Genomic DNA, 16,104 nt, shown 5'->3' on the forward strand with positions numbered 1-16,104 from the left:
AGACAGCCACACGCACCCACACACGTTTAGTACATGAGAATAGGTCAAACCAAGTGTTCACAAACATATTTTTATTTACTGATATGCATATATTTATTGCATTCAAATATTGTTCCATTATGTGAGCAACATCATCATGTTTGGTATTGAACTGCAAAAGCCAAGAAACCATGCATTAGTTGAACTGTCAAAAGGAATTCTACGTTAATCTGTTATTACTGCTCTACATTAATTTTAATCCATATCAAATCAAGTTTAAACAATTGCTGCTGTAATATAATATTATACTGCTCAAGTGTAAATGGTGAGAGATATTGATGTTGACACAGGTCTGATATTATGGTTTTGTTGGTGGTGAGTTAGAAGGAAGGCAATGCCTCCCCAGCTTTATAAGAAAACACTGACAGACTCCATGATTTAATATGACGTTTCAGTCTTTGTATGTGCTGTATTTTCATACTGATTTCCTTTCATTTCTTTTGAAACTTATTTATTTATCTATTAATTTGTATTATTGTATGATTGCTTGATTGTGATTAAGTTATTAATAATGTTGTTAGTTTTCTTTCTCTAAGGCAGAATGGAAACAACAAATGATAATATGTATTTTTTTTAAAAAGGAATGAAACATCATATAAAAATAAAGTTTTGTAAGGTAAAAATTTTTGTATTTTTTCTCCTTTGTAGACACTTTATATTCCACTTTTTATGCATCATTTCATTACCCTTCTCGGCAGCGATAAAGTCCTGTTCACAGAAGTCTGTGTCATTGACACTCTGGAGCAGGTGTTATGCGGTGTATGTGTGTGTAGGACTTCATGAGTGTCATGCTGCCGTGATGCGACACTCCCATAGGTAAAACACACTCCTCTGTCAGCAACCCTCGGGCGACATCCCAGCACATCACCGTGGAGATAACTTGGTTTTTGTTATCCCGGCCACCAGTGATGAAGAGTTTGTTGTTACAGGCAGCGATGGCGCAGCTCGCTCTCTCCCCCAGACGAGTCACAAGGGACCATGAGTCACATAGAGGGGAGTAGCAGTACATGGCATGCATAGCACCACCTGGAAGCAGATAGAATCGAAAGGTAACCATATTAAAGTTAATAAATAGATACATAAACAGATCCATAAAAGTAGGTATTCTGCAATATAAAAATACCCCATCACAAGTAAAAGTCCTGCACTGAAAATATAACTTGAGTAAAAGTTTTTAATTTTATTAGCAGAAGTACTTAAAATTAAAAAAAAAAGCAAAAGCGCTCATAATGCAGAAACATGCCCCCTGTGAATGTTTCACTATTGGTTTATTATTATAGAAGGATTAATGTGAAAGTAGGATTTTCCTGGTAAGTTGGTCAAGGTAGAGGCAATTTTTTAACTATTTAACTTGTATCTACAAGTATTCAAATTAATTTAGTGGAGTAAAAGAACAATATTTCCCTCTGAACTGCGATGGCATAGACGTATAGATTAGCACGAATTAAAACATTTCAACTAAAGCATAAATACCTCAAATTTGTATATTCCACCACAACTTACCAACTACATAGATGCAGTTCCTGAATGTAACAGCATTTGTGCATTTGGTTTCAATGGGAATGGGCGCCCGCAGCTCCCAGCAGTCTGTCCCAGGTTCCCAGCACTGAACCTTATCAGTTGCCAGCTTTCCATTCGGCCCGCCACCAATCACGTAGATCCATCTGTCAAAGCTTGCAGCAGCAAAGGAGCTCACACCTACTGTAAGAGGTGTTACCTGCAATAAGTAAAGCCGGAAGGGCTTCTGATCAAGAATATGTGACGAAGTATAGCCTAACAGACATAGAAGGGAATATGTGGAATATATTTTTTTAAAGCAGTAGGCTTTGTGGAGCATCAGATGTATAGTATTTAACACCTAATGTATGCAATAATAGTAAAAGGGAAAAAAAAGAATGAGAGAATGGACCCAATCCAGTGTCTGAGTAGGACATCACTCCCAGTTTTGAAAAAAGACTGAAGTTTTGGGTGAGGGGTAGATGGCCACAGTAGGTTGCAAGATATCTTTTAACCTGCATTAATTGATTTTTTTTGCCACTTGTGTGCGGCAGAACCAAGCTGTAAACAAAACACTTACACGACTTTATAAAGTTCATATTGCAAGTGTGTTAGCAAACAGTTGCCTATTTAGACATATAGTAGACATGGCCCAACATTAGGTTTCGTATGGAGTCGTGTTTCTGGCCGCTTGATAAATGCAAGTCCAACACTGACTCTCCTTTGGAATCTGTTTGGTTCTTCACCAACTCCCTAGGGAAGTATCTTGCACTTTAGCTGCTGCATGGTTCTGCCATTTGGTGCTGGGCAGGTACCATATCATGGGTTTATCTAAGCTTTTTTTGCTGAAAACAGTTGCCTGCTGCTGCTGCAGCGATAGTGAACAAAATAGGATGGCTGTGGGACAGGTAGATTACGGTCGGCCCTCTGTGACTGGAAACAATGCTGACAAGAGCCGTGAGAAGGAGTCACATCAGTATAGCTGCAGGGCTTAAAACTAAAACAAGTCACTGAAGGGCCCTAAAGCACTGTAGAGCCGAGGGGAATGGTAGCGTTGGTGATAATCTTTTACTCATCACTACTTCACATTCTTGTAGTCATTTTTTATATAGACTGCTTCAAGAAACATTTTTAGTGAAGCACCAAATTATGTCAAACTTTTGTATTTTTACCTGTGTCCAACGATTGTGAAAGGGATCGTAGGCCTCTACGCTAGCAAGTCTCTGAATTCCGTCAAATCCACCCAATGCGTAAACCTTCCCCCCCTGAACCGCCATCTTGTGTCTCCAGCGCCCATTTGTTAGGGGCTCAATTTGGATCCACTTGTCCAGGGTGCCGCTGTATTTCCAAACATCGTGTTGTGTCTCCTTACCTCCTGCAATAAGAGAAGCATCACAGAAACTGTCACCTACAAAACTGAAATTACAAAACTGACAGTTACAGTACACACTGTAGCTTTTATCCCAAAACATCAAGGTGTCACTGAATCTGTAGTAGTGACTGTATCTTTGCTCGACATTGGGGCACAGACTTATCACTCATATTAAAGATATGCAGAAAACCCAGTGAGAAAGCCTGAACTTTCACAGCATATGTGCTGTTAAACAGTTAAAGTAACCACAGCTAAGGAGTCGGTTCCTGAGTTGGGAAACACCTAATACCACAACAACTGTTACTGCAGAGAATGCCATGTCTTCCGCTGTTTTCTTCAGCTGTAAACTATGGATTGACTTAATAAAACAACATTACATTTAAATAAGACAGGCCTCGAAAACATTTACAACAACCTCTTTATAGGATGGAGATCCAAGAAAAATTAATACATGATGAGAGCACATGTAGAAAGTACAACTTCGCAGGTGCATAATCGGCAGACGGTGAACAGTTTCACTTTTATGTGCACTTTGAAGGGTCACACATTTTACAGGAACTAAACCTTTCTATGAAAACGTGAATACATGACTTTTCTCACCAGATATGTACAATTCATTGCGAAAGGTGATGCAAGCAAACTCCACCCATTTTCGGTTTTGGGATTCATCCTCCATCTCTGTGATTGGCAGCCGTGCAACCTCTAGCCTGCTGCGTCTAAGGGGGTCCAAACAGGTGACAGTGGGAATGAAGCGTTCATCTTTAGTGCAGCCTCCGATGATCAAGAATACCTCTGATAGAAAGTGCTGCACACGGGGTTTGGTCCGTTCAGAGACCACCTACAAAAATGTTTTACATGCATGTAAGCACATTAAACTATAAAACATTTAAATACAGTAGATAATTTTATCACAAAGTGAGTTGTCTACAAAAAAAGGGGATTGTTATTCTTAATAACTGGCTGTTAGTGCAGTAAATATGGAACATTTTAAAAGACAGCTTTTGCCCCTGGTGGGCAAAGTGATACATGTTTAGACCATTAATAAGTGTTAAGCCGTAGTGTTTTAGATATTTTAAAGGTAAAAATGTTTTTTTTTAAAAAGGCTTACTAGTATTATATCAAATAAATCATGTCAGGTTTTTGATTTCCCCTGTTTACAAACCTCCCTGCCAGAGAGGTGATAGGTGCGGGCCTCTTGCAACGAAGGAAAAGTCTCACTGCAGTGGCGTATCAGTTCATCTGACTCCACTTTTTCTACAAAGTATGCTGGCTCCAGCAATGGCAGTCGAACATGTGAGAGCAACCTGGCCAGTAAAGGATAGCGTTCATCCTGGTAGGCTCTCACCCAGCGCATGAGCGCCTCAAAAACACACTCCTCACACTTAACATCAAGGTCGTCCCTCTGCAGGACAGTCTCCAGCGACTCTGCTGGCAGCTCTAGGAAGTCCTGCTGCTGGACCACCTGGGAGAACTGAGAGGTGATGTAGTCCTGAGCCCTGGTCTTCAGGGCCGACAAAGCGTGACTTTCAGCCAGGTTCAGGATCCCAATACAGTTCTCTAGGTGAAGAGACTTGCTCAGAAAGCCAGCACATGCATCCACAACGCGCAGGAACTAAAAGAAACAAGGTGAGCAAGGTGAGCTTGGGAATCATTATTACTTTTAAGCTAAAAATTGATTAAGCACTCTGATATACACATAAAAGGTTTCTCAATATTGGGCTCAGGACCTCATGTGGTGAATAAGCAGATAAAACTCAAAACGTATGCAACATTAAAATTGACAAGACAACATGTAAATGGTCTTGGAAACCCAAAACGATGTCATGGGCCATAAAAAGATGAAAAGCCTTAACAATAAAGACCTTTACATGTGTATCCTTACAACTGTATCCTAAATATTAATCTGGTTATAATTCTAACCTCAATCCTAGACAAAATCCTAACCTTAAAACAGCCTGTTGAAGAAGTGAGGACTAGAAGAATAGAAGTAGGGGAACCTGCCTCACTTCTTGTGGGGCACAGCTGTGTAGTTAATTTAAGCCTGTATGGAAAACCAATCCAGAGTGTAAACAACTGGGCAACTTTCACTTCCCTCTTAGTGCGGCACATGTCTTACGCAGTAAGATGTTTGTTGCACTCTATAGTGGCTATACTGTCTAAAGTGAGAAGATCAGAACAATCGGAAGATTTTAAATGTGGTTCTACACTACAGCAGCACCATGATATTGCTAAAAGTTATCACCATAATAGAATCTGTGTTCCTCAATGTAAATAAATAAGTGCTTTCCTTTTTTTAAATTCTTTTTGCTGATAATTCAGCAACATAGTGGATTCTGTCATGCCTTTGATGCACCACATGTACCAACTGACTGATAATAATTCAATTACACTGAATTAAAATTAGATGAATATCATCAACACTTTATAAACTGCTGTTGGTGGCTCAACACATCTTGAATCTAATTCTCATCACACTTACATAGAAAGGCCATAAAACCCTTTTGGACTCGAATGGATCAAGCCAAAAAAAAAAAAAAAATATATATATATATATATATATTTTTTTTTTCAACTTGATGATTTATTTATTGAAGATATTAGGATTTTATTCAGTTTTTGTTTTAGGATTAGGTTTTTGAAGTTAGTGGCTTTATGTAAAATATACAGTAACATCATTTCAAAAATCATTTCCTTTGGTTTTTACAGTCCGAATTATTATTTCCAAATTATTTAAATTTTCTTTTCTCTTTACTGGCAGTCAAATGCTAACACTAAAAGTCTGTGACTGCTTCTGATTTACAAGGAACTGTGTATGTGCCAGATGAGGTTTGTTGTTATGTAACGTAACTGATTATCTTCTTTAAAATTTATTGTAAGTAACTGTCATTTTACCTGAAATTGACTGGCAGCCTCTAGTATTCTCTGGACATTTGAGTGTGTGAGGAGGGCTCGGCTGGTGTAGGTATACTCCAGGAGAGAGTGCATTGTCCCACTGTCCAGCCCCTTTATTTGCACGCACTCCTCATGACTCTCCTTCAGGCCACTGCAAAACATTGCCCTACACAGAAAAACGTTCAGTTAGTAAAACCAGAAATCCCATCATGATAAATAAAGACAATGTTAGATTAGGCTGTTTTTACCTGAAATACTGACTGGCAGCGGCAAGTATGGCTCTGTGGCAAGGGAAGTCATGGCCTTGAACACTCAGTATCACATCGGTCAGTTCTCTGTTCACACGCAGAGTCTCCATCCCTCTCTGCAGCTCAACAGGTAGACCTCCATCTTCCCAGCATAACTCACTTGCTCCTGTCGGGTTCTCTCTCTCCTCATCTGGGCTGGAGTCATCACCAAGAAGCGGCAAGGGACAGTCTGTGGTCCTCTCCAGTGAGTCACTCATCTTTTACACCAGAAGCTTTTCAGAAACTCACTCTCCTCTTTAGGTGCACCTGCATTGGTAAAAACACAAAGGAAAATAACCGACTTTGATTAACGCTTGCGACATTGGTGTCGCTCTGAGATGGGTATTTGTTTTTTTCCATTTCTCTTCATACTTCCTATTCCTGTTCTGTGAGGAACATACGTATGTAGCAATGCTTGTTTCTAGACACTTCCTCTTCTTGTGCTGAGTAAATTTCCCCGAAGTTACCTATTTTTCCTCTTTTTTCAATACCATAGATCTCAGGTTTCCTCCACCAGACTTCACCAAACAGCAATAACTACAAATAATGGTCAGAGTTGGTGAAGTGTTTTATCTAAAACACATTTTTACATACTATATAATCCTCTGTTCCTATGGATTGCTATCAACAGGATCTCACTTCTTCTTTTATTGTCTTAAACTACTCTAAGTGGGATAGAACTGACTGTGATCACATGAAGCTGTTTGTTACCAGAAGTTTGCTGGCAGGATGACTGTCGGTGGTAAAATGTGTAAGAGCAGCTTTTGCCCCTCCTTCATTATCACCACTGAGGTGCTTATGCTTCTACTTCCTATACTACTAGTATAAGGAGTAATTACCATAGCAACTATCCAACAATGCATATTACATTGCTTTATTTTACTTATATAACTATATGATAATACTATATTACTACTATATTGTTATTGTTGTATTTTTATATAATATCCTACATATATCATAGTATTCTCTTCTGTTTCTATTAAATACAGTATATTTCACAGTACTAATACTGTATAGCATGTGTATATAACATACTATACATGATACATTATCCTGTATGTTTTTTTTATTATGCATACTTACATCTTTAAACCTATACTGTAGCTCATCTCATCTCATCGCACCCTAATAGCTCCAGTGGAGATCCCACCTGTTACTGTACTAGGATGGTATGAATGTGTCTAATTGTCCAACGCCGCAGAAGTGTTCAATCTGCTTAACGAACAGACACATAAAGTCCCCCAGCATTTGCTCAATCAGAGCAGTAGTGTAGGCTACAGGCTGAAAAGTAAGTATGGAAGACACAGCTGCAGCAGAAATGTATGTTCTTGTCTTCTCCACCAAGCGGCACTATTGCCTCGTTGGTCTACAGCACAGTTTCAATCATTGTCCCAATGAGTCCACACTTAAAGTAGTTCCTGTTTCTGTGTTTGCAGAAATAGGTCAAAGTTGGACCCAAGCTGTTTCATAGAAACGCAATTGAACCGCAGACCCTTTATCTCCAAATACACTTCACTGTATGATTGAATTATGGAAGGCCTATGTTGTTAATCAATTCATTAAATAATCGAGAAACTGATTGGAAGTGTTTAGTGTGGTTCGTTCTAAGGGAAACGACTTCCAGTAATGGGGGGTTTGTTGATTTCAGAAGATGCCGATAGAGAGCATTTATGGTTGAGGTAAAACGAGCGCCTTATTTCTCAGTTTTTTATTAATGGCGTGAGTTTTGTCCAATTGATTTAGTGTCACATTTGATGTTGATGTCACACCATATAAGGTATGTCAGCCCTGCTTATGCTTTTTAAATCGCATCAGGTGTAGATCTCGGTCTGTTTTGTTTTTTGTCCCCCCCCCCGAAAAAAAAACTCCACCACGAGCTACCTACATATGCAAATTTTGACATATATAACCAACAGTGAAGAAAGATTTGCGATGACAGCATGTTGTAACTGTATGTGCAGTATGCAGGAAATATTTCAGACTTCCTCTTTGTGAATCAAAGGGAAACGTAAGACCCTTTAATATCTCCGTAAAGTCACAGACAGATTTTCACACGGGGAGGGTGACTGAGTCCATGGTCACAGCTGCTGCAGGGTGAACACTGTGTTACTTCAGAAGCAGGTTCAGGATGAGGTGGTCCCTTCACTCGATTTGGAGGGCCAATTTGCTCTTTTGTCTGGGTGTACTTCAGTACTGTGGTAAGTACTTCATTGAATTCCTGCAGCTGAATTGCTTTGAATGCAATATGGTAGAATGTATAAATTAAATTAATTTGAAAAATATATCTTCTTGATAAAAAAATAACAAAATTATTTTTTTTCTTTAAAAAAGCCTTTTTTAAGTAACGAGGTAATAAGTAGAGCCGAGAACCTTGGTGTTGTTGAGTGGCACATATTTGTGCATCTGTCAATACTCCAGGTCCATCATGAATAAATAAAAAGAAATAATAGTAACCACTAATACATGTGTATATTGAGCTACACTGTAAATGTATATTGTACATCAATTCCTGATGTGCTTTTGGCAACTTATTTTTATAATTTTGTATAGTTGCATTTAGTAAATTGTTCTGTGATTAAATTCAGTGATTCATGATTGATGATTAACCTATTTTATTCGAATAATCTTTATTGATAAAAATTTTATTGATGTAGGCAAAGGAATTACTGGCTAATTATCCTTAAAATCAGTGCCCTGGAACAGACCTTTTCCACTATTTGCAGGCACTTGTTCTCATGGATTAGTCTAATGAATACATACTTCATACTACATGCTGTAAAAGGTTTATATTTTTTGCACAACTCAGAGGCTATATAGTCTTGTTTCACATATCCATGCAATACTGAGACAAACGTTAGACCCTGGAGTGTCGCACCCTTATAAAACATGACTGACACTTAGAGTTGCAGTATTCAGCTGACTTCAACATCTGTGTTTTGTCTGTGTTTCACTCAGGCGAAGCCAAAGTGCACACTGAAATACAGGCTGGGCCTCTGTATCGTGTGTTGGGCGCTCCCCTCTCCATCTCCTGCAATGTGAGCGGCTTTGCCAGTGAAACCACTCAAAAAGAATTTGAATTCCGTATTAAGAAGCCTGCAAATCCAACATTCGAGATCAACATTATCAGCACTCATGACCAAAGCTTTGCGTATGCAGTGTACGCACGGCGTGTGATGAGCAAGGAAATTACTCTGAAACATGTGTCTCCAAACTCAGTCCTCTTTGAGATACAAAGCCTACAGAAAGCCGATGAAGGGGAATATGACTGCAATGTAATCAACTCAGAACATGTTTATCATGGAATCTACAGTGTTAAGACAACAGTTAAAGGTAATCAGTCATCATTATTCTTTTCAGTTGTAAGACCTACTTTTCATGGTCACTGCATGGCTGTATTGTAAGATTGTCAAAAAAATGTATGACCGTCATGTCTTCTTCCCTATGTTTCTGATATGGTGCCATAGTGATTGACAACTCCCTAAGTGTTTCGTCAGCTGTCTCCACGTCAATGAGCTATAATGAGGGTGATGCCCTCACTTTTACATGCTTAGCCTCCAGCAACACAATCCAGCACACCCATCTGTCTTTTGCCTGGTATCTCCATAAAGACGGTCAGGCTGAGGCTCAGCCTATAATTTCTCTGGACAGAGATTTCACATTGAGCCCAGGCCCAGGGTTTAAAGAGCGTTACCAAGCTGGACTCATAAAGTTAGATAAAATCGGAGAAGCCATGTACAGGCTACAGATGGCTCAGCTGGAGCTCTCAGACCAAGGTAGGATCTACTGCCAGGCTCAGGAGTGGATCCAAGATCCTGACTGCTCCTGGTACTCTATTGCACAGAAGGATGCAGAGGAAACTACGCTAAATGTCAAAGCCAGAGGTTAGAAGCAGCTATCATTTAATGGATATTACCTATTAATAGCACATCTTGACACATTCATCTTTGCTTTTCCTTTTCGCAGTCTTTGTGGCTTCTTGATAGGATGTGTGTTTCTGTGTGCCATGTTTGTATCACTCTGCATATTTTTTGCCTTGATTAGAGGTGGCGCCAGAAATGTCGTCTTTGGTGGTGAGAATCTCGACACAGCAGACAGCGCTGCGGGAAGGGCAGGAGCTGTCGCTATCCTGCAATGTAGATACACAGAATCTGAAGGAAAGGTTCTTCTCTGTAGCCTGGCTCCGGGGAGGTGTTGAGCTGGCCCGCATCGGCCCTACAGGCGTTCTGTCTGTGGGGCCCGAGTACAGTGGCCGAGAGAAAGAAGGAGAGCTCAGAGCCGCCCGAATCGGGGACAGAGATTACCGTCTCATATTGCAACCTGTCAGAACTGAGGACCAGGGAGGATATATCTGTAGGGCATGGCCTCAGGACAGAGGCCAGGATGGTGCTTTTAGACAGGGAGCAGCCCAGGATTCTAGCCTCCAGCTGGTCAGCATCTCAGCCACAGGTCAGTCAGCAGATTAACCCATACTGACTGAGACACAAACATATACAAGCATTTATTCAGGGTTTAATTTCCTTTTCCTGTATGATTTACCCTGGTTTTAAAGGTTATTATTAATAGTAATAAAATTATGGTTTCTATTATTATCTTTTCAAACACAGTCATGCTTTTCTCATCACAGAAAGTGGGCTCTCAGTTGAAATGCAACGCTCTGTGAGTGTTAAAGAAGGTGACAGGCTGAAGCTCACCTGTAAGGTGGATGAGGTTAAAGGTCGGCTCTCCGTCACCTGGCAACACAAATTGACATCCACATCAACGGCCCTGTTTACCAATGTCATCAGTCTAAGTCAGGAAGGTGTTATGGCGATAGCGGGGGAGTTCATGAGTCGCAAAGTAAGGGCAACGCGTCCAGCAACTGACACCTTCACCCTAGAGCTTGAGGAGGTCACACCCTCTGATTCAGGGGTCTACCAGTGTGCTGTGTCTGAATGGAAAACCAATAGTAAGACCAACAGCCAGTCGCAAACTGCCACTGTGACAGTGGAGCCTACAGGTAAGATATGTCTGTGTAGTACAAATTATTCAAGACAAATGAATGATGAAACCGGCATATTGACACACCAGGTTCCCCTTATCAAACGGTTTGATTATTCATTGAAAAAGGTCATGTCATTCTCAAGTTACCTGAAGACTCCCTATGGGAAAAAAAACATATTTGCCATATTTTGCCGTCAGCCTGCCAGTTTGTCTGTCTGTCACTACATCCATCCATAGGGTGTAGTGAATATTACTAGGTTCACTTCCAGGGCTTTACACTCGAAGTTTTGTTAATATGTGTTTGTTGAAATGACACAAAAGTATAGACTTTGGAGTACCTCACTGCATAAATTTCCATTTAATGAGGAAAAAGTGATTTTCTCAAAAGTGTTAAGATTGCTTAATGCTTTAAGTTAAAAGTTTTATGTGCAGATAAGTATTTTGACACAGATTTATTTCATATTTTATGGGTGAAAGCTCATTTTTAATATATCTTGATGACTGTGGGTATGTTAACCTTTTTTGTTTTAAAGACGGAAATTATTTTGAGAAATGATGTGCAAGGTAATATGTGTGAGCATAAATGAGAGAAGAGTCAGACACTAATTTGGTCATTTACTCACATCTGTTTTCTACTTGGAACACTCATGAATGCATGATGATTGTATGATCACAAACTTCTCCTTTCTTACTTGACACAGAGTCATTTTTGAAAGTGAATCTGATAAGTCGCAACAACCGGGTTAATGTTGGAGAAAATGTGGAGTTGTTATGCCGGGTCAGAGGGCCACGTGTGCCAATAACACTGACCTGGAGCCTGCAGCGCGATGCCTCAACTGTAGATAACATCCTGACACTGTACCCTAACGGTGATATCAGCTGGTCTGGAGACCAGCACCGCTACCAGTTGAAAGTAGAGAACAGACTGAATGAAGTCATTCACTATCTTCTTGTCAACGGTGCAAGCCACAGCGAGGCAGGAAGCTACCAGTGTAGGGCGTCTGTCTTCCTGGAGAATGTACACAAGAAGCTGCCCCCATCCAACCACCTGGCTGTGATGGTGCAGAAACCAGGTACTGCTGAGATTTAGCTACATGCCATCTTGGAGCAATTTTGGATGAAAGCTGCACCGTGCATTCTATTTCTCTTTGTTTCTCACCATATATGACTTAACTTTTATCTCTCTTTCCTAGCGAGCAAACTCATTCTGACATCCCCCACCACCTTGACGAGGGATGTCAACACTGACATAGAAATAAAGTGCTCAGTTATCTCAGAACCCTTTGCATCGTCTCAGTATGCCGTCACTTGGCTGCACCAGCAATGGGCAGAAAATAAGACCATTGTAAGCTCAGACCGGGACGCCCTAGTAACATTTGGGACCCAGGTAGAGCTGAGCAACAGACAACGAATCAGCATGAGGCGCACTAAGGGCCCTAGTTTTGAGTTGACTATTCGGCAAGCTCAGATCTCAGACAATGGCTTATATATATGTGAGGTGGTGGAGTGGCTAAAAGATCCACACGGTGATTGGTATCAGTTCTCGCCAGTGTCCAGAGCCACAACACTAACAGTTATTGAGCCTGGTAAGTTTATTTATCTTTCATTAGCTAATGGAAAAATTATCCAGATTTTATTAACCATGTAACCTATCTAATGAGCAACATTTAACCTGTACCATTTAAAAAAATAATAATTAAAAAAAACATGAGTTCTCGATTTCCTCAGGTTTCTTCTCTCTGCCCACTCTGATTCTCTAGCGAACGATCTTCGATTAGATATGAAAGAGCAGCAGCAGTTGATTGCCAGGGAGGGAGACGAGGTAGAGCTCAAGTGTAACATCATCTCAGGTGCATCCAGTCCTTCTTTCTTCTACAAAGTCTCTTGGTTCTACACTGGACACAGTTCTTCCGTCATGAATGTCCCTTTAGTAGAGCTTGATCACACGGGCCTGCTGAGGTACCCAAAGAACCAGGCGCTCAGAGGCCTGCAGGGGCGGCTTCGTCTCTCCAGACCCACTAAGATGAGCTTCTACCTCGGAATTCAGAGGGCCCATGAGGGGGATAGTGGAACCTACCAGTGCCAGGTGGAGCAATATCAGCTGGATGGTGAAGGTCACTGGCAGCAAAAGGCCTCGGACAGTGGCAGTCCGATTGGTCTGACTATAAATGTTGTGGGTATGTTCACATCATTAAGAGCGCTCTATAGGTAGCTTTTTAATACGGTTGTGTGTGTGTATGGGTGTTTAAAGGAATAGTTAGTTGGAAATACATTCATTTGCTTTCTTGCCAAGTGCTATATGAGAAGACTGATACCACTTTAATGCCAGTACGGTAAATGTAAACCTGGTTAGCTTAGCACAACCGCAAGGCTAACCGGATGCTCACCGCAGCTTCATATTAACTGTACAGTGATAGTAGAGGTTTCAATCTTCTCATCAAACCCTCGGTAAGAAAGCGAATAAGTGTATTTCCCAAAATGTTACGCTATTATTTTAAAACTTGCAACTGGCATTATATTCATATTGCCAATAAAATGGAGTATATGGTTGTCTGCGTTCATTGTGCTGGCTTGTGCTGCACAACAACCTATGTTCTCAACAAAATAACCATTCTCTAATGGTGGTGGCTCATATTTGGCTCTAGTGATGGTGTTGATATTTTTATGCCCTATGCTGTCTGTTCTTTGTTATGTACATCTCGACTTGTTCTGCTTTACTGCCTCTTCTAGTATTTCTGATACAGATTTGTTTTTTGTGTCTGTCCTTCGTAAAACCTCTTTATCTCCATTTTTTTTTCCTTTCCCTGACTTCTCCCTTGTCTGTCTGTTTACCTTGGAATTTAACTTAAAGTGTCATTGAAACCAATTATCTCGTTTAATTAAAATTGAATAAAATACGTCTTTTTACCTGTGTGCCTTTTCATAGAAAAAAACCTGTCCCTTGTAATGGATGAGGTGGAGCTGAATGTGAGCAGATACCAGGACTTCACTATCCCCTGTTCCATCACCAGACAATCCAGCAGTGAATCTGAGTTCCAGGTTACATGGTTTTGGAAAAAGGAAATAGAAGCTAAACAACGCCCCATATTCACATCTTACCGAAACGCTACCCTACAAGACAGGTACTGGGGTCATCAGCTAATATTTGGCCACCCCCGACCCAGCCAGTTCAGCCTGACAGTCTCGAAGCCAGGCCCTGAGAACAGTGGCCTGTATTTCTGTGAGGTGGAAGAGTGGCTCCCATCGCTTTCTCATGGGTGGAGGAAGGTTGCAGAGGAAAAGTCAGGATATTTGAATGTTAATGTCTATACAGAAGGTAAGCACAGTTTAATGCAATGAGCACTTTTCTCTCAGCAAATATCAGCCCATTTAAAATGATGTGAAATCATGTGGGTTTGTGGACACAAGTAATGCATTTCTTTGCTTTTGTTGCAGGAGAAGCTGTATCTGAGCTGCAATGCAAGTCAGGTACCTGGATAGGGATTCTTATAGCTTTTGGCATCTGTTCACTGTTGGTGATATTCATACTAGTGCTGAAGATATGCCGGAGCAAGGGCTCAGGAGGAGAGAAGTCAGGACAATCTCTGTCGGCAGAGGTACACCCTCTGAACACCAAAACCAGTGCAGAGGACTGAACCTCATAGGTCAGAGGAGAGGAGCTGAAGAGAAAAAATGCACTCATAATTTTTATGTGCCATGCAGTATATGCAATAATGTTTTAAATTTTAAAAAGTTGCACTGCACATATTTTTTTATTCATTTGTTATTCAGAGTTAAATAATTCTTGTTTAAATAAATCTGTTGATAATGTTCCATAAAAAAATAGCTTTAATGTTTTACTCTCTGTGCAGCTGGGAATACTTCTGCCCTTATAAATTAATTAATTTCATTTAACCATTAAAATTAAACAGGCATTTTTCATTTTACAGCTAAAACGTATTTGCAGAATCACAAGCCTCTTACATCTTACTTGCAATGGACAGTTTAGCCAGGCAGCAGATCAACTTTGTGGCTTCACATACACAAAGCAACATACACTGACTGACAGATTCCTTTTTATGTAGCAACATAACAGGCTGCTTGACACTATGTCTTCGATGAGAAAGAGTCAAAGCTTAGCGTGTCTGCGGGGGCAGTTAGGCACGCAATGTGGCGAGATTTTAAATATTTCTCTGTAAGTCAGACAGTGGTGAATCAACCAGGAAGTGCTCTGTGGTTCTGCAAGAGCACGGGATGACTGCGGGCTGCAAATCTGCTGATGTGTGAGTGCGACCAGTATTGGTGGGGACAGAGACACATTTTTTAAAGTGGTGCACTGCACCTTCATGCACTGGCAGTAGCGATCTCCTAATAGAGACGTAGTTTTTGCTGTCATTATGTACTTGTCTTGCTAAAGGTTGCACATTTTTTAGATGTTTTTTTAGTTGAGCACATTTCATTTCCATGTGACTCTGGATGCACAGTTTTACTTATAAGACATGGAGGCTGTGTGTGTGTATTAGTTTGCTTCACTGAATGTGTGTTTGTACATGTGTAATCCATTTTGTATTGTTTTGGCTTTACTCCAGCACAATGGATTTTAAATGAAACATTACATCTGAGATTAAATGTCTGATTTTCAAGGTGTTCACATCCATAATGTTTGCACAATTCAGGAATCGTAGCATTTTTCATACATAGTCCCCTTTGTTTTCGGACAATGCATCAGGTCAGTCGTCATAAATACACAGCCAGCGCATTTAGGACCAGAGGAATGTTCTTGACTTGCCAAGGCAATAACCTCAATCCAGTTTAACATGTTTCTCTCTTTTCGAGAGAGAAATGCTTGGCCAGACTGGCCAGACTGGAGTTAAAACCCACCAAGCTGAGATGACTGCAGTGCAGTCCTGACAGACCATCACCCGAGAAGAAACCAAATGTCTACTGGTGTCATTGGAGTTGTAGAAAATCTACTGTGCAAAAACAACAAAAAGGTTTTATAGTCCAAACACTCACAAGCTAAACTGTGCTTGAGTACTGTATGTTTGCGTGTGA

General features: G+C 40.5%; 2 protein-coding genes across 4 annotated transcripts; one reads left to right on the forward strand and one right to left on the reverse strand.

The window, feature by feature from the left end:
- Positions 1-69: 69 nt before the first annotated feature.
- On the reverse strand, positions 70-6,470 carry klhl6 (kelch-like family member 6). Of its 2 annotated transcripts, none has more exons than XM_040149388.1 (7): positions 6,049-6,469; positions 5,801-5,966; positions 4,071-4,520; positions 3,509-3,746; positions 2,709-2,911; positions 1,543-1,756; positions 70-1,065 (listed from the first exon to the last, which is right to left on the reverse strand). In XM_040149388.1, exons 1-7 carry the CDS (start codon positions 6,303-6,305, stop codon positions 767-769), a joined length of 1,827 nt encoding a protein of 608 aa, XP_040005322.1. In that variant the 5' UTR covers positions 6,306-6,469; the 3' UTR covers positions 70-766. The 2 variants fall into 2 exon arrangements, with proteins under 2 accessions (XP_040005322.1, XP_040005323.1); XM_040149389.1 differs by having other exon boundaries at positions 971-1,065; positions 1,513-1,756; positions 6,049-6,470.
- Positions 6,471-8,166: 1,696 nt separating this feature from the next.
- LOC120801165 (immunoglobulin superfamily member 2-like) lies at positions 8,167-15,567 on the forward strand. 2 transcript variants are annotated; one of them, XM_040147757.1, is made up of 10 exons: positions 8,167-8,288; positions 9,046-9,420; positions 9,555-9,971; positions 10,132-10,536; positions 10,715-11,086; positions 11,772-12,143; positions 12,264-12,656; positions 12,831-13,247; positions 13,997-14,386; positions 14,506-15,567. In XM_040147757.1, the coding sequence occupies exons 1-10, from the start codon at positions 8,219-8,221 to the stop codon at positions 14,703-14,705; spliced, it is 3,411 nt and encodes a 1,136-aa protein (XP_040003691.1). In that variant the 5' UTR covers positions 8,167-8,218; the 3' UTR covers positions 14,706-15,567. The 2 variants fall into 2 exon arrangements, with proteins under 2 accessions (XP_040003691.1, XP_040003692.1); XM_040147758.1 differs by lacking the exon at positions 9,555-9,971.
- Positions 15,568-16,104: the final 537 nt, after the last annotated feature.

Source organism: Xiphias gladius, chromosome 16, assembly GCF_016859285.1.
Source record: "Xiphias gladius isolate SHS-SW01 ecotype Sanya breed wild chromosome 16, ASM1685928v1, whole genome shotgun sequence".
Lineage (NCBI taxonomy): Eukaryota > Metazoa > Chordata > Actinopteri > Istiophoriformes > Xiphiidae > Xiphias > Xiphias gladius.

Bases quoted from the DNA above. Each gene is read 5' to 3' on its own strand.
- klhl6 (XM_040149388.1), bottom strand. From the start codon at position 6,305: ATGAGTGACTCACTGGAGAGGACCACAGACTGTCCCTTGCCGCTTCTT. The intron at 4,521-5,800 runs GTAAAATGACAG...TGTTTCTTTTAG, and splicing joins AGGCTGCCAGTCAATTTCAG to TTCCTGCGCGTTGTGGATGC. The intron at 1,757-2,708 runs GTAAAAATACAA...TACTTATTGCAG, and splicing joins TTCACAATCGTTGGACACAG to GTAACACCTCTTACAGTAGG.
- LOC120801165 (XM_040147757.1), top strand. From the start codon at position 8,219: ATGAGGTGGTCCCTTCACTCGATTTGGAGGGCCAATTTGCTCTTTTGT. The intron at 11,087-11,771 runs GTAAGATATGTC...TACTTGACACAG, and splicing joins TGTGACAGTGGAGCCTACAG to AGTCATTTTTGAAAGTGAAT. The intron at 12,657-12,830 runs GTAAGTTTATTT...CTGATTCTCTAG, and splicing joins ACTAACAGTTATTGAGCCTG to CGAACGATCTTCGATTAGAT.